Source organism: Corythoichthys intestinalis, unplaced genomic scaffold (genome assembly GCF_030265065.1).
Source record: "Corythoichthys intestinalis isolate RoL2023-P3 unplaced genomic scaffold, ASM3026506v1 HiC_scaffold_23, whole genome shotgun sequence".
NCBI classification, from domain to species: Eukaryota; Metazoa; Chordata; class Actinopteri; order Syngnathiformes; family Syngnathidae; genus Corythoichthys; species Corythoichthys intestinalis.
The window spans coordinates 3,789,336-3,816,235 of record NW_026651592.1 but is presented as its reverse complement, the minus strand read 5'-3'; the positions used below and the strand labels follow the sequence as shown (position 1 = coordinate 3,816,235).

Genomic DNA, 26,900 nt, shown 5'->3' with positions numbered 1-26,900 from the left:
CGGAGCCTCTGAATCGTAATCGAATCGTTAGGTGCCCAAAGATTCCGACCTCTATTGACAGTTACATTGATGAATGTTTGATAGTTTAATACAAAAGTAAAGAAAGTAAAAAACTATCGGTAAACTGTTTCATCCTAGCTTCGTTCTCTCCCTGTTTACGTTTTCTTTTGATTTCAACAGAACCACATTTTCCCCCCCAACGCAACTAGGGTCTTCTGACACCGATCTTCGCAAACGTTTTGCGTTCAGTGACAATCAATCACTGTCATCTGTCGGGTTCAACAGTAGCAGCTTACAAAAGATGGCACGCGCTAGACGAGACCATGAGTTCTCTATTATCATGTTTCGTTTGCTGTCGTGAAGTTTAGTTTTTCTTGGCCATGACTTAAACATGTTCGACTTTTTAGATGTTCTGAGCCAGTGCCAGGAAGCCGAGACGCGTCTGTTTATTGACACCAGCCGTTTGATTTGCGATCTCCTGATTGGCGCACAACAACCAGAGAGCAGCGAGGATAAACATTTAGAAAAACTATATGGAACGTTTGCGCACTCTGTTTGGAAACGCATATTTGTCTTTGGGTGCTGGTTTGTTTGGGTTTTTGCAAGAGATTTGTGCATCGGTGAGGAAGACTAATTATATTTAACCTCTTTACAAATGTTTGTTTTTGTTCTGGCGGGCAGACAGGAGTGCTTGCAGTCCAGGTTCTCCATCCGGTAAATCCTCTCCCTCCCCCTGGCGCTGCAATGTGAGCACCACAAATCGGCTACATTGAACCATTTATCACTAGTTTCTCCCAAAGTCTGTTTTCTTTCTACTTTCTTCAAAAAAACACACTAATAACATTCGTATTTAAACTTTTTGGGCATCGGCCACAGATCCATCAGGAGGAGGCTGACCAGAGACTGTTTTCTGCCGCTTGTTGCTGCAGAGACGTGTGGTGATGGAATCCAGGAGGGAAGGGGGGGCTGGCAACTGGATCAGATCACCGCATGCCCCACACAACAGATCCTGACTTCCCCTGGTGAAGGTGGACCTTCTGGCAAACTTGATCCTACCCTCGCATCAACGCCTTTACCCCATCATCCCATGAGTCAAGGCTGACTTGGAGGAATGTCTCACCTGGCGCAGGGAATCAGACTCTTGGCACATGTCGGGGATATTATAACACTCCCCACAGGCAAAAGGGCCCCTCAGGCATTCTTACTTTCCATCGGAATTACCTTTTGGTCCAAGCAGGCGTCCCACTGCGGGCTAAAAGGCCTGTGAAGTCAGCTGGAAGGACCCCGAGCGCTCCCACAAAAGCGCTGGCTTGTTAGTTACTTTGCAAAAGGTCCGGAGGTGGCCTTGTACGGCGGCGATACCCTGCGATCCGTTTCCCGTGTCCGAGGCCCTTATTGAGTTTCGTCACTGTTGACTAATCCGGCCCTGGGAGGACCTTGGGAAACGAGCGCGCCTCCCACCGGCCTGTTACTCCCCCTCTTGCAGATTCCCAGGGGAAACAAGACATTGCAGAACAATCTCCAATTAAGAGAAGCCTTACATACTGTACCATTCAGCTTCAGTCTGGCCGGCCGCCTCCCCTTCCTTTGCGTCTCAGCTGTCTCGGCCAAAAAGCCTCAGGGCGGAATTACCGTTGTCTCCCGTGTCTCGGCCCTGGAACGGGAGGCACTTGAGTGGGGATAGGAGGTGAGGGAAGGGGGGCCTGTGTGTCCTTGGTAAACAGGTCTTTGTGGGATGTGACTGTCTGATCCCCCGGGGCCTCCGCTTTTCATTCCTTATCCCGCATCGCAGCCACACTGTCACGGCCGCGGCGTCTTCGGGCCCTGAGACCCGTTTGGCCTAGCCGTCACCCCTGCGCTGCCTCAACTGTCGACTCTCTGTCCTCCTACACCCTCCACCGGGTTTAATGACTTTCCACTCTTGCAGAAAGGTCTTGTCTTCCTGTGCAGCTAATTCCCTTTGCAGTTTCCAAACCATGCCTCTTTCTTTGAGTGGGCGAAGCAGCTGGCGTTGGCCTGGTGCTTCCACTCATTAGTTTCCTCAGTGGCCTCGGGCTACCTTAGTGGGTTCTTCATAAACTATCAAGGATATTCCGGTATCTCTTTGCAACGAGACTCTTCCCTGATGTACCCTAGTACCTTAGTACCTACATTATTACAGGAATTATTATTATTATTTTTCCGTATTCTATTTATAATTTATTTGTCTTGCTATGTGTAATTGCCATTTGTAATAATACCAGCAGTATTTATTAAGGATTTGGTATAGGTTTTGCAGGCTGTGAAACCAATTAATGGAATTGTAATGTATTCCTATGGGAAAATCTCACTCGAAATACGACCATTTTGACTTACAAATAAATTAAATTTGTATATTGAGGTTCCACTGTATTGAAATTCATTAAAGGGAAAGACAACACCTTTATCATGTCCACCCCAGTGGAAAGAATCTTGTTAAATAAAATTGAAAAAACTGATTATAATTTTTCTGATATGAAATAGTAGAGGAAAAACACAAATAAAAGCCAATATTTCCAGGATGTAAAAGCAGCAGTTTATCAATGGCAGTAATATTTTAACCAATCAAAGGTGAGTATTACAAATTACCCGGCCTTTCTCATCATTAACCAATTGATGCTAATTGTTGCGAATTACTGAAATTCCATAAAATATGATTTTTTTGTTGTTGTTATTATTAGGGCTGCAGCTATCGATTATTTTAGTAGTCGATTAATCGATTAACTATTTAGTTCGAACAATCAAGTAATCGGATAAGGACCATAAAAAATTAAAATACTTGAGCTGAGCATACAAGAGGATCTATGTACAACAAGAACATTGGGCTAACTTACATAGATAAAATGCTAATTTCTTTTTTGTAGGGCTGTCAAAATTTTCGCGTTAACGGGCGTTAATTAATTTTTTAAATTAATCACGTTAAATATTTGACGCATTAAACGCACATGCCTCGCTCAAACAGATTAAAATGACAGCAAAGTGTCATTTCCACTTGTTACTTGTGTTTTTGGGTGTTTTTCCGCCCTCTGCTGGCGCTTGAGTGCGACTGATTTTATGGGTTTCAGCACCATAATTATTATTGACATCAACAATGGCGAGCTACTAGTTTATTTTTTTATTTAAATTTTTACAAACTTTATTAAAACGAAAAGATTAAGAGGGGTTTTAATGTAAAATTTCTATAACTTGTACTAACATTTATCTTTTAAGAACTACAAGTCTTTCTATCCATGGATCGCTTTAACAGAATGTTAATAATGTTAATGCCATCTTGTTGATTTATTGTTATATTAAAGAAATACAGTACTTATGTACTGTATGTTGAATGTATATATCCGTCTTGTGTCTTATCTTTCCATTCCAACAATAATTTAAAGAAAAATATGGCATATTTTATAGATCGTTTGAATTGCGATTATTTCCGATTAATTTTTAAGCTGTGATTAACTCGATTAAAAATTTTAATCGTTTGACAGCCCTAGTTTTTTTTTTACAATGCTCTAAATGAATGGTTCAGACAACATATTCCCACAAAAAAATGGCTAAATAAACCAATAAACTAAATAACGAATGCATTAAAAAATACATTAGCTCAAACAAAAAGCTTATGTTGGTCTTAACAGGGAGCAGATGGATTCAGCCATGTGAAAGGAGGTAGACTAGAGGGCCGTGTATCCACCCAAATCAATAAAACTAAATGCAAACGCTTTCAAAACAAACCATTACAACGCCACTTTAATTAAACGAATACTCAAAGCAGCCACATTTAATTTGAATCTTTTTTTCTAATCGAATCCTCGAGTTAATCGATTAATCGTTGCAGCCCTAGTTATTATATTTTCTAAAATTGTATTATGTATTTTACTAGGGGTGCACGATATCCCTTTATGGAAACCGATACTGTTATCTATAACTTCCTGCTCCTCAAGGCCGATGCCGATACGATAACCGATAATATATATTTAATTTTTCAATGTATATTCACCTGGAGTAGAAACAAATACACACATCCCAATCCGCCACCGTGCCAAAAATGTTATTAATAGGCCCGATAACATATTGTTATCGGATTTATTGGGATGACGTCATAATTCCTATTATCGGACCGATAATTATCAGTCCGATAATTATCGTGCACCACTATATTTTACTGTACTTTTCTTGATTTAGCATGTACTTAAAAGCAAAAAAACAAATGAAAGATTTTAAAATTTTACTTCATTCAATGTCATTGATATCCATAGATATTAAATCCTATTTTAACTGCGATGACCCCAGTCAAATTGGAGTGGACATCTATCGATGTCAATGGCAGTCAATGAGTTAATAAAAAAAAAAAAAAAAAAAAAAAACAACTTTGGCATCAATGGGTTAGCACCCATTATCACCTGCGCCTGTGCTCAAGTCTTTGTGTCTAAGTGCGTGGGTATAACTGACATCAAGAAATGGCTGCGTCCATTTGATCTCTTTTTTTTTTGTGTTTAAACCTTTTGCATTATATACTTTGAGCAACTTTCATTTATATACCGTATTGGCCCGAATATAAGACGGTGTTTTTTGCATTGAAATAAGACTGAAAACGTGGGAGTCGTCTTATATTCGGGGTCTAGACATTATACCCATTCACGACGCTAGATGGCGCCAGATATCATTGAAGCGAATGCTGAACGTGAGGACTAATGTTCTGTCATGACATATCTCAGCTACTCTCAAGTTTAACCAGTTTGCATTATTTTATTGCAATGTTTTTCCTTATTCAGATTTGTTTCAAGGCTACAGTTACAGTTAGACCTCCCTTTGATGGTTAATGCAGTTATTGCAATTTTGTTGTTTTATAACAATAGATTGGTTTATTTACATTTGAAAAACCAGAAGCCATTCATTTACGAATGTGATTGCGCTTTAGTTTACATATTTTAATGTTCAGATATTAAGATTTGAATGAGGCAAAATAACATGCTTTTTCTCTCAAATATATTGTTATAATCATTTGCTTCGGATGTAATGTAATTATGTTCTGTATAAAAATTTTTTTGGTGTTCAAAAAACTTTTTTTCAAGTCTTGAAAAAGAGGGGGTCGTCTTATAATCAGGGCCGTCTTATATTCGGGCCAATACGGTAAATGTCATTTCTACTAGGCCTCTTGCGCTTTGAATCTGTAAATCAAGACTGAATCGTCAGTTTAAGTGTTAAGACTTTGCAATTTTTTCTACCCTCATCTCCATCTACGGCTTCCCGTCATCTTGTTTACACGTTTATCTCCCATCACTGCGTCTGTCCTTTCCGCCGGCTTTGCCTCCGTGTCGAGTTGAGGAATGCAAGCACCCGCCGCAGATCCAAGGGGCGAGTGCAGGCAGGTTCGGGGTATAGCACTCTGGTCGGCTTCTCCTCGCAGGTCAGATTAGTAAACCGTCAAGTTAGTGACCTTAAAAGCGTACCCTCAAAATCCTATCCTTTAGTGCGAAATCGTATCGTACAAATGTCTGGATTGGTTTCTGGCTTGGTGTCAGTGCGGTGAGGAGATTTGATCTCATTCCCGCTAGCCCACATTGTTTGTCGTTGGCTCGCACTCGGCTGTGCAGTCTTGTGAAGCCAAGTCAAGAGCGCCAGTTGCGACCTGTTCTGCCTCTGCCCCGCGGCTCTTTGATGCTTCACTGCATCACTTTTTATTGTCTCTGTTTACCCAATGGGACAGGGATATGGGCCGGGCCCACATGGGGGCTGATGAGGCTTTAAGGAGTTCCTGCAGGTGCTCTCACCCCCACTACACTTGAACCCCCCTCCTCCTCCTTTGCTTTCCCTGAGGGCAACCTGTCAGTGTGTTTATTTTCTCCTGTGTCAGGACCTCAGCTCCCTTTTATCCAAAGGCACTAGGATAGATGGTGCTATCCCTTCATTGGAGATCTGCAGCACAACAAATAAATGCTGCTACCTCCTTACAAAGAATGCCACATTTATTTGGTTAACGGTGGCTTTAAAGAGAAATGTTTAGATTTAGTACAATTCTCGAGAAACCGCGATTTTCTTTTGCTAGCACACACTTAAGCCAAATGCCAGTCAAACATTTATAAAGCATACAACTGCTCAGTCGCCCCTCCTCCGGAAAAACCTTTCAAAATGAACTCGCTGACTCTTTTCTTACTTATTTTAGTAAATCTGTATGTACAGTATGTGTAGTAGGATAATGAGAATACCAGGATTTTCCTGGTCTGGGCACCTTTGGTGCACCCAGTGACAATAACTGTACTGCTTTGGATTGTATGAACTTATCAACAATAACTTTGTTGATCTCGGCCCTTGAGACTGCTGAAGTGTCCTTGAGCAAAATACTAAACCACACCTTTAATTTGGTCAAAGTACATTGAGTACCTTGAGTAGAAAGCGCTACTTAAGTGAAAGTCTATGCACCATAGACTTCGCATTGTGTAATGCATTCCTTTTAAAGAGAACACAATGTGAATTTGGGGTGCACAATCACAATTTGCTGGCCGAACCTGGATTTTTGAAAAGCATGATCTGCCAATCTCGAATTTGGCTGATGCAGATATTTATTTTTTTCATAAACAGCACCTTTCTTATTCCAATGATTGTTGTTTTATTTTAAAACATTGGACATTTCCTGTGAACCAAGACTTATTCTTAAATGTACATGCAGTGCTTCTTTAAAAAAAACAAGTGAAAAAAATGATTTTTTTCCCCAAACTCTAAAAAAAAATAAACAAATAACTAAATAAACAAATAACAGTATTTGTCTTTCTCGAAAACAAAACAACCCCCCCTCCAGGTTTAAGGAAATGATAAAATTGATAAAAATGATAAAAACATTTTCTGGAAAAGAGAATTACTAAATGACATCAGTCTCAAGTCTGTCTTTTTTTTGCTTCTAATAATCACTTTTAATGTTTTATTGCTGGAAGAGTTTGAATGTGAGTCAAATAGGAGTGGGAACCTCTTGGTACCTCACGATATGATACAATTTGCGATACAAAGCTCATGATAACGATGAACTGACGATACAACGATTATTGATACATTGGTCAGGAAATTATTCTAGGATATTCTACAAACAACTAATAAACAGTAAAAACAAGCTTTTTCTGTGAATTGGTATGAGTTTATCACTAGTAGACATCCAATCCATTTGAACTGGGAGGGTGGCAGCGAATGAACATTCATTCATTTGCTGCCTTCCCTCCCACTTCAAACGGATTGAACGTCTATGGCCGGTAGTGGCAGCCAATGAGGTAATTTTGGACCATTTAAGGTCATTTACCTGTTGATTTTCAGTTATTTCCTTTTTATTTTGGTGTATTTTATGGGTCTCTTCCTGTTTATTTTGAGTTACAGAACAGGTAATGAACTGGGAATCATCCTAATGAATAGGCAGTGACTCAAACTTAACAGAAAATGACCTGTAAATCCCCTAAAATGAACAGCAAGTGACCTGTAAATACCCTGAAAATTGGACAGAATGACTGTGAACGCTCTGGTTTCGATGAACGAACGTTCCCAGTCTAAATGGATATGGCGTCGAGCACCGTCAATGCAGCCTTAGAGTCAACTGACACACGATTATGGTGGAAGATTTTGGTAGCAACTTGTTGGTTCATTTTTTTTTTCTTTAAGACATTGACACCTTTTCAAAACGATATCTCGATTCTTGGCAGGAGCATATCGATAACCTTTTGGGATACAAAGTATCACGATATATCACCATTTCGATATTTTGTCACACCCCTAGAGTCAAATGTGAGCTTTCATAAACAGGTATTATCTGACTGAAATCACTCCAAAGACAAGAATAATGACGCCATTTAGCGGCTGCAAAATAATTATGACACAGTGACTTGTATGAAACGGCAATACAAATTCCACTCCTTCCCTCATCACCGTAGCAACGAGAGGCAGACATTAAAATCAGAAACATTATGTCTGTCTTGTGAAAGTATGAAAACTTCACTCAATACAATGCTCAAATTATATACCGTGAATTTCCGTGACCAAATGCAAGCAGGCTAATGTGGCTAACTGTCTCTAGATGTAATTGGCATACAAGATCTACTGTATACTTATGTATAAATGTAACTGTCTGTGTGTGTGTGTTCGTTCTCTATGGACACTTTAACGGCTGGGTGGATTTTGATGAAATTTTACACATATCTACTTTATGTCTGTGGGAGTGTTCTTAGATTGGTTTCATCTCTGGAGGCCGCTATTGAGTAGGGGTGTGACAAAATATCGAAATGGTGATATATCGTGATACTTTGTATCCCAAAAGGTTATCGATATGCTCCTGCCAAGAATCGAGATATCGTTTTAAAAAGTTGTCCATGTTTTAAAAAAAAAAAAAAAAAAAAAAATGCAACCAGCAAGTTGCGTCCAAGATCTTCCAACATGATGGTGTCTCAGGTAACTGTAAGGTTGCCATTGACAGTCCTTGACGCCCAATCCATTTAGACTGGGAACGTTCGTTCATTCGAAACCAGAGCATTCGCAGTCATTCTGTCTGATTTTCGGGGGATTTACAGATCACTTGGTGTTCATTTACAGGTCATTTCCTGTTGAGTTTGAGTCACTGCCTAATCATTTGGGTGATTCCCAGGTCACTTCCTGTTCTGTTACTCAAAATAAACAGGAAGTGACCCATAAAACACCCCAAAATCAACAGGAAGTGACTGAAAATTAACAGGTAAATGACCTTAAATGGCCCAAAATTACCTCATTGCCTGGCATTGGCTGCCAATGACGGCCATAGGCATTAAAATGGATTGGACGTCTACTAGAGATAAACTCATTCCAATTCGCAGCAGAGGCTTGTTTTTCTGTTTATTAGTTGTTTGTAGAATATCCTAGAATGATTTCCTGACCAATGTATCGATAATCGTTGTATCGCTATATCGTCAGATCATCGTTATCGTGAGCTTTGTTTCGCAAATCGTATCGTGTGGTAACGAGAGGTTCCCACTCCTACCATTGAGTGTGGAAAAATAATTCAAAACTCAAAAATGAACAAAGAAAATCCCTGATCGTGCAGGCGGCAGCGGCATCTTTTGGACATAAGATGGCTCTTGCGATTGCAATGTTGCAGTTGGCTTTCAAACTTTACTGTTTCATGTACAAATTTAAACATGCTGTGATGATACGTTGTGACTTCAAGATGCTGGATTTAAAAAAAAAAATGTACAATGTTCCGTAATATTACTAAGGGATTAATTTTGGCTGGATATTTTATAATCTCTATAAAGGATAATTTGTCTGTGTGGCTGTCTGTGTGTTCGTGTTTTATGGACGCCGAAATGGCTTGGCGGATTTTGATGACATTTTACATAGTTGCACTTTATATATCTGGGAGTGTTCTTAGATGGGTTTGATCTCTGTATGCCCCAATTTAGTGTGGAAAAAAAAATCCAAAAATTGGCATCAAAAATGCCCATTTTCACTTCTTCACTGGAGCAACGCCAGCCCATACTGCTAGTTGATTATATTTTTAGTGACTGACCGGTGACTGATCCACCAAAATGTATGAATTCATCCCTGTGCAGCTATAGCAACAATCTCTTAGCCTGGTGTTTTTCCAGTGGTTTGGCTAACAGTGTTTGTACTGTAGCTTACATGTATGACCTTAGCTTGTTCCACAACTTGTCATATGAAGAAATATGGATCTTTTGTTGACATTTCATAATGACTAGCCTTGACAAGACCGGTATCCTCACCTCGGCATGCTGCGCCACCAGCATCGGTCAGGTCCTCGCTAATGGGATTTTGGGGGTGACACCAGATATCCTAGTGGTGTGTGTCTTCATGGTGGCGGATGTCAGAGAAAAGTCAAGCAGATAAGTGGGAAGATGGATGCCCTCGTGTGTTTCCTCGAAGCGCCAGATGGACGGGCCCGATAGGCAGCTGTGTGTGTGTTTACACAAGGGCAACCGGTCGCCATAGCGCTGGCAGGAACTGACGGGAGGCAGTGATCATATGGAGCAAGGCTAATGAAAACCTTTGGTCAAGGGCAACATTTTGATTTGATTGGTTTATCCAAGACTAGAACTCCCCAAGACTGTGACTGAGACAAGCCAATAAAAAAATCCCTAATTATCATTTTAAAAAACCATAACAAGTTTGAACAGTAAACTATTACAAGATGGATTTGTTGGTGTTTCTTACAATGTAAGCTAAAGGTACCAGTGGAAAGTTAGTGACATGAGAATTAAAGGCAGGGGTGTCCAAACTTTTTGCAAAGGGGGCCAGATTTGGTGTGGTAAAAATGTGGGGGGCCGACCTTGGCTGACGTCCTTTACGTAGAACAATATTATTTAAGCAAATTTTAGCAAGCCATTCTGTGTGTCACATTTGCTTTATTTTTTTTTTAAACTAATAATTGTAACAATCTCGCAACTAGCCTTTGTGGTGTTCTCTTCAACTCTCGGGATCTTGCGAAATACTGCTGCTGTGAAATTAAACTAGCTTCAAGTTGCTTCAATTTCTCGCTGCCTATCTTCCCTGTAATCTTGTCGTATATGTCAGTGTGTCTTGTTTGGTAATATCGCCTCACATTGAACTCTTTAAAAACAGCGACTGTCTCTTTGCAAATGAGGCAGATACAGTTGTTGCGTATTTTAGTGAAGAAATAGTCCAATTTCCACCTACCCTTGAAGCGTCTGCTGTCGCAGTCAACTTTTTGTTGTTGTTGTTGATTGTTGCCATTTTAGAAAATTGAAAGTCAAGGGTCACACGGGGTAATGTTGCTTAGAGGGCTGCTGCCTTTTAGTGGGTAAATGAGGAGCAGCATTTAATGTGTAAGCAGTACTGCTGACCAATTTATTAAGTCTGTGTGCGGGCCAGATGTTATTGATCTTATGACAGAGGCTGGGGGCCTGATGAAATTTGACCACGGGCCGCATTTGGCCCCCGGGCCGCACTTGGGACACGTCTGATTTAAGGTATTTGTTGGTTCTATTTAGGGCTGTCCCAAACGACTAATTTTCTCCCGATTAGTCAGCCCACTATTTTTACGATTAGTCGACTAATCTAATAATTTAAAAAAAAATTTTTTGGGGGGGTTTTTGTTTACTAATTTAGCAATGAAATTTTTGTTGACGCTTATCAATTCACAAAAAACATATTGGAACACTTAAATTATTTATTAAAGTACAAATAAAGACGTAAATAACAATAATAAATCACAAATAAACAATGAGTTCAAATGCTGATAGAATTAACTAGTGTAGCATCCCGATTGAAAAGGTGGTCTCTTAAACTGATGGTTTACAACTTTTATTCCATCCTTGATGTAATCACACTGTAAGAGCTGCGGTGCACACAAATAAAACAACACAATTAGAAATTAACAGAAACTTTTCACCTTCTTCCTTTTAAACCATATTTATATATCAATGAATTGCCTTTACCTTAATTTATTACCTTATCATTGACAATCTCTCCCTTGAGTGCAATCACTGTATATACTGTATATATTTATGACCTTTTAACCTTATATAATTTTCTATACCATAAAATAAACCATAACATGAAATAAACCTTTCAGTTAGCATTAAGGACAATACTAATAGCACTTATAGGCCCATTGTCAATGAAACATTATTATTCAGTAAGGCGACAGCACCCTCTGGTGTACAAAAAATAAAATTAAAAAAATTACAAACTGGGTGACGGCATTTGAGGTGTTTATTCACGGCCGACCTGCAGCCAAGCTTGGCATTGAAGAGACGGGACAGAAGAGTGTACCCTCCGTTGTTTCTTTGAAATAAGTCAATGTTTTGGACACTCTGGTGCGCTTTTTTTGGCTTTGTGCCGCTTTCCCCGCTTGCATACAGAGCATCCGACATTCTGAACTTTCCACGCATATATTTTTTTTAACCCTTCATTAACCGTCGACGGGATGTTGTGCTCGTCGACGGATTTATGTCATCGATGACGTCGACTATGTCGACTAGTCGGGACAGCTCTAGTTCTATTAGTGTTTTATCTAGAGCTGAAACAAATACTCAAGCAACTCGAGTAACTCAAGGTTAAAAATTGGTCCGAGTAATTTTATTCACCTCGAGGAATCGTTTAATTTTGCCAGCTCTACGTATCACGTTTTGCCCGGACTACTTTTAATGCGGGACAACGCGCTGACGTCACGTACGTAGTGGAAGAAGCAATAAAAAAAAAAGAACCTTACCGCAGCCGACAGCTGCTACAAACCACTCCGACTTTGCTAAAAACTACGCCCGCATGATGCTACGGTAGTAGCAAGTAGCGTCTGATGCGTCTCATAGATATCACATTTATGAAGAACTACATGCGAAATGACAGACTGGGTGGCATTAGTAAACAGCCGCCATCTTAAAGCAGTAGATTCTCAGCGCTAATAAATAAGATGTCGCTAGCTGTCACTCGCTCACGTAACGTTAGCCCTGCGGAGGGCTAGGTTTCTATGGAGGTAGATTTGTGTCTTAGGTATTCAATCAAAAAAAGTTGCTTCAATCAAAAAAAGAAAGCCGCCTCAATCAGAATATATATTTCTCAATTAAGAAAGGTCACTTCAATAAAAAAAAAGTGTTTGAATGCAAAGATAAATTTGAAACAAAAAAAAATGCATTTGAAAACTATTTTTCTTTGAATTTTTTTCTTTTGATTGAAGTCTCAGAATTTTTTTTTTTTTTTTTGATTGAAGTAGGGGAAACGTGCAGCAGGCGGTTGTAGACGGCCAAGTCCCGCTTTGCATTTGGGCTTTTATTATTTAATCAAAAAATAAGTTGCTTCAAACAAAAAAATCACCTCAATTAAAAAAAAAAAAAAAATCAATCATAGAAAAAAAGTTTTTGAACGCGATAAAATATTTAAGACTCAGAATTTTGCATTTGAACACTTAATTTTACATTTAAACTGTTTTCTTTGATTGAAGCAATCCTTTTTTTGTTTGGGCATTTGTGTCTAAATCATTCAATCCCAGAAAAAGTTGCTTCAATCAAAAAAACTAATTTCAATCAAAGAAAAAATGAGTTTCAAAAATTAATTGCCCTTCCCTAAAAAAATATATATATTTTTTTGAATATATATATATATATATATATATTTTTTTTTTTTTTTTTTTTTTTTAAATATACAATATATAATTTTGTAATTGAAGTGTCACTTTTTTGGAGAGCAAAAAGTTTTGAACTCATTTTTTATTTGAAGTACTAAAAGTTTTGAAAGCACTTTTTTTTTAAGTAGAAAGTTTTGATTGAATTATTCTGACTGAAAGATCCAACTTCCCCGCTACTTCCGACATGTTTGAGTAACAGGTGATTACGCCAATGGCATAAAAGCATGATGAAGAATGATGCATGATGAATATTGGCCACCAGGGCTCCAGCCAGCCATTGGACTCAGCTCGAGGAGTTCAAGCCGAAAATAGCGCACCTAAGGCGGATGACTTTGATGCGAGCCAGTGCTTCTATGATCCGAGAGTACATCTGAGATGCAATTGTTGGCTGTTTTCAACAATGTACATAGAAAATAAAGACATTAATTTACTGAAAACGGTTTAATATTAGATGAAATGTCTTGTTTTCTCATGTATATTTATAATTGCCCTTTACCTAAAAAAAAAAAAAAAAAAAAAATTTATCTGATTACTCGATTAATCGATAGAATTTTCAGTCGATTACTCGATTACTAAAATGTTCGATAGCTGCAGCCCTAGTTTTATCCCATTAATGAAGTTGAGGAATAACTAATCACTACCTTGACCAGTTTGTACAGAAAATCCAGTCGTTTGAAACGGAGACTAAGACCTTTAAATTTAGTTCTTGTGACCAAGACTGTCGATATTTATAACTGGGATTGGTCATTGGTAGATAAAGCACCAAAAATGACAGTTTAAAATATGTAGTTTATACAACAATAAGACGTATAAGATGTAGGAATATAATGATTTCAACTTTTTTAAAGTCATTATTTTTATTATAATTTATTGAAGTGTTTATTTTTTTATTTGAATGATAGTCATAATTAGCATACTGTATTTTTGTTATTTTTAACTATATCAATGATGATGAACGTACGTAATAGTAAATATTACAGTCTTCCGATATTATAGGTAGCCGATGATATCGTCCCCTAATATCATTTTAAAATGATATTGAGTAATATCGACATACTTTTTTCATGATCGGTTTTGAGCCAACATGCATGTTGCCTTCAAAGTGAATGTAGAAGTCTTCTGCCTTTGTACAAGGGCTGGTCACAGCTTGTCACAGCAGTTATGCTTATTGACCATTAGATGTCTCCAAACTCAGCCGCTTGGGATTTGTGATGTGAGCAGACCATTTGTATTCATGGTGCAAAAATTAAATGAGCGATAAATAATGGAAAAATAATGAATATGTTAAGTCCACAACCGCATATGGCGGTATGTGATTTTTGGAGTTGGATAATATCAGCATATCGGTTAAAAGTAATTATCGGACAACTGTAGTAAATACGTTTTAATTATTTTTTTTCTTCTTATTTTGATCGTTTTTTTTTTTTTTTTTTTTTTTTTTTTTTGTGTTTAGTTTTTTCAATTTTTTGACAATACATGAGTTTCCCGATTTTGAAATTTTCCGACTTTATATATTACGAAAATTGTTAAATTTACTAATATTTATATTTGCAATTAGGGATGTCCCAATCCAATCACATGATCGGAAATCGGGCCGATCGTGCCATTTTTAAGAAGATCGGAATCGGGTGACATGCATCAGCTTTTTAATTAAAAAAATATATTAATGTTTTTCTGCTTCATGCTCGTACAGCCTCTCGCTCTCCCTCCTGCAGCTTTTCTAGGTCAGCAGGCAATTACAGTTTGCTGTTTAAAATTAGCGATGATTGACAGGTTTGTAGCTTTGATCTGGCGAGTGAAAGCTCTATAGCCCTACGATCAGTGGACTCACTCATATGAATTATATAAATGTTATCGAGAGAAATTAAAGTTATGGCGTTAAAAGTGTTGCAATGAAAATGTGGGTGCGCCTGCATTTTGAAAAAGGCACCAGCACAACCAATGCAAAATGTTAGTGTGGAGCCTTGGTATTATACATCGCAATGGTAATTTTTTCCAATATCATTCACACCTAATTATATATATATTTTTTATTTTTTTTAAGGGCTAAAAAGTAACAAAATATGCCAGAAATACAATGGTAGGGATGTCCCCCTCCGATCACGTGATTGGAAATCGGGCCAATGGCGCAATTTTTCAGAGGATCGGAATCGGGGGAAAGAGTTTTTAATATTAAAAAATATATTTCTGTTTTTGTGCTTCATGCTCGTACAGCCTCTCACTGTCTCTCCTGCTGCTTTTCTTGGTCTGTAGTACACTGGATTTGAATTTGCTTGTTTAAGTTAACGATGATTGACAGGCATTGAAGCTTTGATCTTGCCAGAGAAGCTTGGGAGCGCAACTTCACAGGCGCCGAATGCGTCAATCATCGTTTAGCTTGTTAAACACTAGCGGTAGTGTGCTGTGGCAACTCATTGTGTGTGTGTAAATGAGCGGCAGTTCCCAGCAACGTGAGAAGATCTGAGTGGACACACTCAGTGACGTGTTTAATAAAGACAAGCATTTTTCTACGTTATTCTTGTTTTAAAATAATTTACATTATGAAGGCGGCACGGTGGGACAGAAAAATGTTTAAAACTTTTTTTTTTAAACACTTCTTTTTGTATCTGATCGGGACTCAGTATTGGCAGATTCTCAAAATCAGTTGACTCGGATTCGGGTGCAAAAATATGTGAACAGGACACCCCTATACAAGGGCATTGCCAAAAGAATGCCCAAAATCTATACGTTTTATACTCCACAACACTCCTGGAAAAAGCGGGAGAGGAAGTACTGTAAAAAGTACAGTTTTGTAACATATTTGGAACTTTTGTGCAAATAAAAAAAAAATAATTTCGGAATCGGATCGAGAATCGGTATCAGCAGATTCTTAAAATCTGGTAAATCGGACTCAGGTGCAATTATAAATGAAAGAATTATATTGTTTCGGTCCTTTAAATTTCTTTATTATGCCATAGTGAATATGTTTCATATTGTATTTTTTGTATTTTAATTTTTTTTTTTTTCAATTATTGACAATTTATGAATTTTTTTTTTTTTACAAAGGACTTTATGTATTATGCAATTGTAAATGGTTAAATTTACTAATATTTTTATTGGCAATAATACATTAAAGAAGTAAATTATTTTATTTACTGATATACTGTATAATATTTTATTATTTAGAGCAAATGAGTTAATTTGAATATCATCCATAAATCAGAAAACAAATTATTAGATTTATTTTTATTCACCAAACTTTTTTTCCCCACTATATTTTATCGATTTTTACACATAAAATCAGCTAAATTAATGAAACAAATGTTCAACAATGTTTGTAATTTAAATGTGTGCGAGCTATACTATGCCCACTACCAGTCTTGAGGGACAGTGTTCCCGCTCACATATTTTATTGGCTCCCGTGTATTATTATTGTAATTATAGATCATGAATCCGGCGAACTGGGGGCCTGTCGCAACGTGCGGTGTTGCCAAGCGGGTTTGATGTGAGACGCCACAAAGTATACTTGCAGTCCGATTACACAGTAGTGCATTGAAATCCAAGCTCTGCCGCCTTTAGCCATTTTATTATCTCTTTAAACGCTTTTACACCTGTTTTGCCTTTGTCAGTGAAAGATGTCTGATCCACTTTAAACTGGCTTTTAAATATCATGTTTCAGCGACATTGACAGGGATAGACGTCCAATCAATTTTAACTGTGAGGGGGCGAATGAACATTCAAAATAGATTGGGCGTCTATTGTCGTCAATGGCAGCCAATGAGTTAATGTATGCAACAAGAAAATGCAATATTTGGAGAAATTGCGATGGTACCTCTATGGTGATGGTTGGTACAGTGGGGCAGATAATTATTTAGTCAACCACCAATTGTGCAAGTTCTCCTACTTGAAAAGATTAGAGAAGCCTGTAATCAACCATGAAAGACAGAATGTGGAAAAAAGCGCAGAAAATCACATTGATTTTTAAAGAAATTATTTCCAAATTAGAGTGGAAAATAAGTATTTGATCACCTACAAACAAGCAAGATTTCTGGCTGTCAAATAGGTCTAACTTCTTCTAACGAGGTCTAACGAGGCTCCACTCGTTACCTGTATTAATGGCATCTGTTTTAACTCATTATTGGTATAAAAAACATCTGTCCACAACCTCAGTCAGTCACACTCCAAACTCCACCATGGCCAAGACCAAAGAGCTGTCGAAGGACACCAGACACAAAATTGTAGACCTGCACCAGGCTGGGAAGACTGAATCTGCAATAGGTAAAACACTTGGTGTAAAAAAATCAACTGTGGGAGCAATTATTAGAAAATGGAAGATATACAAGACCACTGATAATCTCCCTCGATCTGGGGCTCCATGCAAGATCTCACCCCGTGGTGTCAAAATGATGACAAGAACGGTAAGCAGAAATCTCGGAACCACACGGGGGGACCTAGTGAATGACCTACAGAGAGCTGGGACCACAGTAACAAAGGCTACTATCAGTAACACAATGCGCCGCCAGGGACTGAAATCCTGCACTGCCAGACGTGTCCCCATGCTGAAGAAAGTACATGTCCAGGCCCGTTTGCGGTTCGCTAGAGAGCATTTGGATGATCCAGAAGAGGACTGGGAGAATGTGTTATGCTCTGATGAAACCCAAATAGAACTTTTTGGTAGAAACACAGGTTCTCGTGTTTGGAGAAGAAAGAATACTGAATTTCATCTGAAGAACACCATACCCACTGTGAAGCATGGGGGTGGAAACATCATGCTTTGGGGCTGTTTTCTGCAAAGGGACCAGGATGACTGATCTGTGTAAAGGAAAGAATGAATGGGGCCATGTATCGAGAGATTTTGAGTGAAAATCTCCTTCCATCAGCAAGGGCATTGAAGATGAGAAGTGGCTGGGTCTTTCAGCATGACAATGATCCCAAACACACAGCCAGGGCAACAAAGGAGTGGCTTCGTAAGAAGCATTTCAAGGTCCTGGAGTGGCCTAGCCAGTCTCCAGATCTCAACCCTATAGAAAATCTGTGGAGGGAGTTGGAAGTCCGTGTTGCCCAACGACAGCCCCAAAACATCACTGCTCTAGAGGAGATCTGCATGGAGGAATGGGACAAAATACCAGCAACAGTGTGTGAAAAGCTTGTGAAGAGTTACAGAAAACGTTTGGCCTCCGTTATTGCCAACAAAGGGTACATAACAAAGCATTGATATGAACTTTTGGTATTGACCAAATACTTATTTTCCACCATGATTTGCAAATAAATTCTTTAAAAATCAAACATTGTGATTTTCTGATTTCTGTCTCTTATGGTTGAGGTTTACCCATGTTGACAATTACAGGCCCCTCTAATATTTGCACAATTTGTGGTTGACTAAATACTTATTTGCCCCACTGTATATCGGGTCACTTTCTGTTGATATCGCATCACTTCCTGTCGCTTATGGGTCATATTAGGTCCTGTTGATTTGGGATAATTTTAGGGTCAATATCTGTTGTTATAGGGATACTTCCTAATGATCTGGGGTCATTTTGGGGTCCCTTCCTATTGATCTGCGGTCATTGTGTTTTGATTTTGGTGCATTTAGTTGTAACTTCCTGTTTATATTGAGTCACTTGGGTTGGAAATCAATATGATAAATGATAGCAAATAGGGTCATTGGAAATCAATGGGAAATTTTGCCCATTAGAAATGAATGGGTATGTTATTTGCAAATTTTAGAACTGTACATTTTTTGGCGAAAAAGTGCATACAGCTTTTGTGGCCCTTCGCGGTCTGAATTTTTTATGTGTAAATGATGTGATTTGGACAAAAACTGTAGGACTAATCACATTTTTTTCTTTAACCAATAAAAACTGTTTCGGGGTGAATGGAAATTTTTGAAATGTCAAACTTAAGAGAGCTGCATCACAGGAGAATTCCGGTTATTATGGTGTTTGAACAGTGTTTGTGGTTCAAACGTTTTTGGCTGGGTGGCACACCGAAGAAATGTCATTAGACAAAAAAAGGAATATTACAAGGTTGTAGCTTTTGCATAACTTGCAAAGCTACCATCAATAACATTAGATTAATGTGTTTGAATGTTTTATATGGTAATATGCTAAATAGGGCTGCAGCTATCAATTGTTTTAGTAGTCGATTAGTCGATGAACTAGTTAGTTCGAATAATCGAGTAATCGGATAAGGAACATGAAAAATTAAAATACCTGAGCTCAGCCTCAAACAGTATAAAAAGTAAATAAATGAGGATCCATGTACAAGGAACGAATAATTGGCTAACTTATATAGCAAAAGTCCGCTAGCTTAAATGCTATAAAATGTTAACTTTTTTTACAATGCTCTTAACAAATGGTTCAGACACATATTCCCACAAAAAACAGCTAAATATACCTCTAAACTAAATTACTAATGCATTAAAAAAAAAAAAAACTAGGGCTGTCAAACTATTAAAATTTTTAATCGAGTTAATTACAGCTTAAAAATTAATTAATCGTAATTAATCGCAAATAATCGCAATTCAAACCATCAATAAAATATGCCATATTTTTCTGTAAATTATATATATATTCTGTAAAATAAATTGTTGGAATGGAAAGATAAGACACAGGATGATATATACATTCAACATACGGTACATAAGGACTGTAGTGGGCATTTCACTCTACTGTCATTTAAATCTGTCTATGCTGTCCTCACTCCGAAGCGTCTACTTTTTCCAAAGCTAGACAGCTCGTGAACGACGCCATAATAATCAGACTTCTTTCTTTTTCGTCTGATTTATTAATAAAATGGCCTCAAACCATTGTCCTCTTTAGACCTTCGTAAAACTACAAAAAAATTACACAAGCATTGCATTAGCAACAACGTTAGCTTAGCACGCTATACAGGTTCATTAAACATAAACAAAAAGCGTCTCATACAAAAAAATATAACATTTCGCTTACTAACATAATATGTACATTATTTACAGCAACCATACTTACGGACAAATCTTGTCCAAGGATCATATAGGCACAACATTACAACGTAGGCGTCAGCCCGAGATGTCGTGCAGCCATATTGAACTGGCAAGACAACAATAAACCATGTCGCAAAGCGACCACAAGGGTTCGCTGTTAGACAGCACAAAAAGCCTTGCTGTAAAACTTACCAAAAGGCAGAATACTGTCTGAGCGGGACATGTGTGTTAATTGCATCAAATATTTTAACGTGATTAATTAAAAAAATTAATTACCGCGCGTTAACGCGATAATTTTGACAGCCCTAAAAAAAACATTAACAAAACACTAACAAACACGAACAAAACAAATACAGTACTTACTGTACACAGTATGTTGTATGTATATATCAGTCTTGTGTCTTATCTTTCCATTCCAACAATAATTTACAGAAAAATATGGCATATTTTAAAGATGGGTTGAATTGCGATTAATTACGATTACCATAATTTTCGGACTATAAGCCCCTACTTTTTTCCCCTCATTTTGAATCCCGCGTCTTATAGTCCAGTGCGGCTTATTTGTTGATTTATTTCGGTCAATAGGTAACACTTTTTTTGACAGTGGCATCATAAAATTGCCATAATACATAAGATTATAACACTTTTCATGGCCGTTAACGAATGTTTATGACAGATGTCATTTAGTATCATCATGGCAAATTATGTCACCCACACTCCATTTATGTCCAACTCGGATCTTTTACATCTATTCAAAAGTGAGATAATTTGCCGGATGACACAAAATGACATCTGTCATGATGCCATTAATGCTCATGGCAGTGTCATGTCATAATTATGATGGTCTTACGACAGTTTTATGGCGCTACTGTCAAAGTTTTACCAAATACCAGAGCTAGCAATTAATGAAACAACTGGAACAGTAACTGAAGAAATAATTAGCACAGAACATGAATTTTCATTGTTATTTACATTTGTAGTGCTACAATGCATGCTAGTAGGCCCGTTAGATGACAATAGTGTTGACAGCAGGTGGCAGCAGAGGTTGACTGTCTCCCCCAAGGGAGCAGTGATGGCCAAATGAAGCTTCTTGAAGCAATGAAGCTTTGCAGCCATTTGGTTCAAAGCTTTATGGTGGTTCATTTGGTCTTATGACAGTCGTATTATGCCGCTGTCAAATAAAGTGTTACCGGTTAATATCTTTAGGCGTAAATACCTCATAATACAGTGAGGACAGCTGCAGTTTATTGTCCAGTGCAGCTTATCTATGAACAATGCTGTTTTTGTGTCAAATTTGGTGGGTGGCGGCTTATAGTCAGGTGCGCCTTATAGTCCAGAGATTACTGTAATTAATTTTTAAGCTGTGGTTAACTCGATTAAAAATTTTAATCGTTTGACAACCCTAAAATAAACCGTTACAGCGCCACTTTAATTAAACGAATACTCGAAGCAGCAAAATTTAATTCGAACCTTTTTTTTTTTCTAATCGATTACTTGAGTTTATCGATTAATCGTTGCCGCACTAATGCTAAAGTTATTGTGTGGTCAGTGTAAAATAAATATATTTTTAGAGCAACTCTGGTTCATCTATCACCGTAAATGTCACAGAGTATGTGTGAGTAAAACTAGCATATTTGGAATTTTGTCACTTTTAATCCGGTGTATAATACATTCTGCCAAATGCGACTGTTAGGTCTCCCCAGCACAGGGCCTTTCGTGCGTGTCTGGTAAACTACCCAGCCAGCCAGGGAGATGCTAACCATTTACCCCGGTTTGGTAATGCTGTGTTGTGAAACTTGTTCAACGAGAGACAAAACTATCGTAATCCATTTTAGGTTTTAAAAGATTAGCCACAGTACAAAAATGTAACGTATTGAAATAGCATTTCCTAAATTGTCTTAGTGTAGCTTTAGCCCCCATCCAGTTCCCTGTTGGACCCCATACTCACCATCTTTTTTCATTTGCCCCCTCGGCTCCTTCCGCTGTAGCGTTGGCATCAATATCACAGCTGGGCGGCCATTGTGGGACTCAAGTCCTGGTTACCGAGCAGGAACCCCTGGATCAAAGCCTGGACTGGATTACTCTCACAAAGAGAAAAAGGACGAGGAGAAATGGGAGGGGGTCTGCTTGAAAAGGATGGAGGAATTCTCCTAATTACGTCCGCCTTTTCTGCGGTCATCCAGCCAGGACTGGTGAAGGACGTTAGGCTAGAGTGAACCTATGAGGAAGCAGAGCCGTGTGACAAGAGTGATATGAAGAGAGAAGTCGCACACTCCCAACACGAAGCTCATTTTTCTGTATCAGGTCGTCCCTTCTCCCGAGGGTGCGAAGAGGGGGTCAAGTGGTGCCATGTGAAGATTAGAGAGATGCTCCCCATTGTCTCCTTTGGTCGCTGGGACGACAAGCTGGTTTCTGACATGTTTTTGTTTGTAATTCCTCCTCCTCGTCTTTCAGGTTGGCCAATTGGAGGAGGGCGTGCCCACCAGGCAATCACGGCCGCTGGCAGGGGTCCCAGGGCACCATGGACGGTGGCCTCAGGGTCTTCCTGTCCACTGTGCTGTGCCTCAGCCAGTCCCTGCTTATTAGCTGCACACGTAAGTTCTCGCCAACTTAGGCTAGGACTAAACTCCCACCGTCATGTCAAAGGGTACTGTACTAAATTAAACCACAGTTATTTTGATTGTACAGTAAGATAAACCAAAGTAGCCCAACATACAGCTTTAACACCAGTTTTACATCACTGATGTTGCTTATCGATGCTAGTGCTATGAACTGGAAGTCACCCAAGTTGAAGAAGTGTTGTTTATTTCCAGTACGATCCCAATGCATTTTTGGTGTAATTTCAAAGCTGTGGCGATCAGCTAGCTAGCATTTTACCCTCCATTTTAACTGGGAGGGTTGCCAGCCTCTCAGTTAAAATAGATTTTACATCTACTAGTGACAAACTCATTGAAAGTTTCTGAGGTAAGAGTATTCATACATACAGTACATCCATACATTTTGACTATCGTTAATAGCAGCCAAAAAATGGCACTTTAAGAAACAGATTTTTACAAAACTCCAGCATACGCAGCCTTAGTGTCTAAACGTCCTCCTCTGATGTCTATTTCTGTAGCTGACGCAGCCCGTGGCTGTCCCTCCCACATGTGCATCACTTGTCACAATTTACCGCCCAGTGGAAACGTGGTTTTACTCCCTCCATTCATCATCCACTCTCTTTCCCTCCTCAGTTCAATATCCATCTTTCCGCTCTGAGCCCGCCTCATTGGTCCAGAGTCCTGGTTCGGCGGCTCGCCTGCACTGCGCCGTCAGGCCCCCATCGGCGGCGCTCTCCTGGCGCTTTCGTGGTGCCCCCCTGCTTGTTGATACCCTGCCTGGTGTGGAGGTGAACGGTGGTACTCTCACCATCACCTCCCTGCAGCGTGCCCATGCCGGTGGATATCAGTGTGTGGCACGGTCTACCCAAGGAACAGCTGTGGCTAGCCGGTACGCGCATGTGGTGCTGGCAGGTATGGCCTCTTCCCTTTATGCTCTTAAGGTACTTCTGGACTCAAAGCACAGATATACAAAAAACTGCTAAATATACCTATAAACTAAAGTACAAATGCTTCAAAACCATTATCTGAAACAAAAACTTAACAGGGAGGTCTTAACAGGGAGCAGCTCGATTCAGCCGTGTTAAATGTGTTAAGTCATATTCACTGTTGCCACTAGAGGGCAGTGTATACACACAAATGAATAAACCTAAATGCAAACAGTTTCAAAACAAACCATTACAACGCCGCTTTAAATAAACGAATCTATAGCTGAAACGAATACTCAAGCTACTCGAGTAACTCGAGTTTAAAAACTGATCCGAATAATTTTATTCACCTCGAGGAATCGTTTAATTTTGCCAGCTCTAAGCATCACGTTTTGCCCGGACTACTTTTAATGCGGAGCAACGCGTGAGTAGAGGAAGAAGCAATAAAAAAAAATTAAAAAAAACCCTTATTATAGCCGACAGCCGCCACAAACTACGCCAATGTTGCTAAAAACTACGGCCGCATATATGATGCTACGGTGGTAGCAGGTAGCGTCTGATGCGTCTCATAGATAACGCATGTATTTAGAACTAGATGCGAAATGACAGACTCGGCCGCGTCTGGGCGGAAGTCGTAAACAGCCGCCATCTTAAGGCAGTAGGCTTCTCAGCGCTAATAAATATAACGTTACTGTCTCAATCACGTAATGTTAGCCCTTAACGTTAGCCGTGTGGAGGGCTACGTTTCTATTTATTATGACCACTGTCAATGCGTGGCAAACGTGTCTTACATATAGGCTTTATTTAATCTGCGAAAACGTAGTGCTGTAGAGTGATGGGGGTGTAAAATGCTAACTGTCAATTTTAGCTCAATAGTCATTGCTGGATAAAACACCAAGTTGCACTGGTCCCTAATGTGCTCCAATACAACAGGTATCATACATTTATTTAATTTGAACACTGCAAAAACTCAAAATCCTATCGGGACGTATAGTTTAGACTAACTTAAAACTCAACTAGAAGTTAAAAATAGCTTGACACAAATGGAAATTCAATTGAAACACGTGGGAAAAACACCTAGCTTTTAAGTGATGTGTGTTATCAAGCGTAATGACATTTTTAGGTAAGAAATATCTTTTTTTTTTTTTTATAAAATCTAGAAGTTTTTTTAGCGAAAGCAGTGAATTTTTTTTATAGTCACATCTGAGATGCAATTGTTGGCTGTTTTCAACAATGTACATCGAAAATAAAGACTGATTGACTGAAAATGGTTCAATATTAGATGAACTGTCTTTTTTTCTCATGTATATTTATAATTGCTCTTTACCTAAAAAAATGTTTTATCCGATTACTCGATTAATCGATAGAATTTTCAGTCAATTACGCGATTACTAAAATATTCGATAGCTGCAGCCCTAAACGAATCTTCGAAGCAGCAAAATTTGATTCCAAGCTTTTTTCTAATCGAATTACTCGATTTAATCGATTAATCGTTGCAGCACGATACAGTATATATGTATAATATATATATTACTAGATATACTAAGACTGCTTGTGCACTCACCCTGCCCTGTCACACCCTAATTAATCAGTGTATCCTCTCCTCACTTGGCGTCCCTTTGGTAAGGGTAGTCATAAAGAGCTTACAACACTACTTACAACTAGGTAGGTACATACTTTAGGCGGAGTTTTACTTATGTGGCAGGAAAGGGCAAAAATGTTGATGACCCCAAAACGCAGTGTCGGCAATAAAATTAACTTGCAAGATATATGCTTGGATAGTAGTTTAGCCCATGCTAGTACATACAGGCATCCTGTATGTACATCCACATCCTTTTAGACTGAATATTCCAGCCAGGAACATTTATAATAATACGTAGAAAATTACCTTTTTTTTTTTTTTCTTTTTTTTTTGTTTACCATCATTTTTGAGGGAAATTCTAAATCAGGCTGCTTAGGACAGCTATGCTTTTGGCCAAGATCGTCATCCATTGAATATGGCACGGCCGGTGGTGGCTCTATTGTACAATTAACGTCTTTATTAGGGCAAACTGAAACCCCTCTTACCATTTTGGCGGTGCTCTCCGGTGTTTCGTGGTCCACTTCTTCAGTCCTTGGTTCTCGCTCAGTAGTTGTTTCCGCTTTTGAAACCTTAGGTTTGAAAAAATTACATACATCCATCTTGTCTCTTCTGTTCTAAGGTGTTTGTTTGTTTTTTTTTTGGCTAAGCCAAGCAAATGACCGTCTCGAAGGTGCTATTCACATGATCTGTTTGAAAAATAATTTTGACCGATTATAAAAATATTTTTTGTTCATTTCATACATTTTTTTGTTGTTTACAACTTTTATAGCAACATTTTACCGGCAAAGTCTTAATTTTAAACTCATACAGTATATTGGAAAGTCAATTAACTGCAATTACATTTTCGGCCACCAGGGGGGCTATGCCCCCCCCCGGCCCCAACTTAATCGCCGCCTATGGGTAGGTAGCATATATATACTTGCAGTACCGCAAGTTGCCACTGGGGGCTTGCAGAGCAATCTACCATTTGCGTTATAAAATTTCCACCATTCAAATAAACCTGTTTAAAGCCTCGTAAAAACCTTGTAAAATTTTGGACTATATGGCGACATCGCTTTATGACAATTGTGCAGGGTTTACATTATCACCTGTTATTGGTGTGTACACTAACATTTTGAGTTATTTCTCTGATATTCTTGGATTGATCCCAATGAAATTTGGTAGGTAAGTTCAAGTGATGTATACGCATTGATCCTCAGATCCGATTTTTTTTTTTTTTTTGTATCAAGGGCGATGAATTAATTGTGTATGTTTAATTAGGAGTTAGCCAGTAGAAGGCACAGGATCCACAAGCCAATATAGTAGGAAGTGGGGAGTTTAGTTTTTAACATCAATGGCAGTAGTCATAGTTTGTCACTCTCCACCACTGCATTAAATATTGAGGCAAGACAGGAAGTTGCTTTTCAAACGGGGCGAGGACGCCTGCCGCCGAGTGGCGACGGGAAGGAAGCAAAAGACGTTTTGACATCCTTAATGAGCCTTTGGGTTTTCCTTTTCACAGTCATAACAACACTCACCACTTCCTAACATTCCTTTTCTGATGAACCTTGCAGAAATCTGGCAGTACGAAGACAGCCGCCGGCGCTTGCTGTCTGTCCAGGAAGGCGGCGCGGTCGTCATCGAGTGTCCTCTGCCCCGAAGTGTCCCGGCGGCCTTGCCTAGGTTACGAGTGCGAGGCGAACGTGTGGAGAAGTCCACAGGTACTGTGTTTTCTTTAAGAATTGTACATCGAATTCCAAGTTGC

General features: G+C 38.8%; 1 protein-coding gene across 3 annotated transcripts in view; it reads left to right on the top strand.

Annotated features, from left to right (window-relative positions):
* The window catches only part of LOC130911142 (cell adhesion molecule-related/down-regulated by oncogenes-like), a 136,298-nt gene that overhangs the window by 51,179 nt on the left and 58,219 nt on the right, over nt 1-26,900 (top strand). For all 3 annotated transcript variants that reach the window (XM_057828897.1, XM_057828896.1, XM_057828898.1), the window contains exons 2-4: nt 22,506-22,645; nt 23,282-23,560; nt 26,710-26,856. In XM_057828897.1, coding sequence (XP_057684880.1) covers nt 22,506-22,645; nt 23,282-23,560; nt 26,710-26,856 — 566 coding nt within the window. The remainder of the gene's footprint in view (nt 1-22,505; nt 22,646-23,281; nt 23,561-26,709; nt 26,857-26,900) is intronic.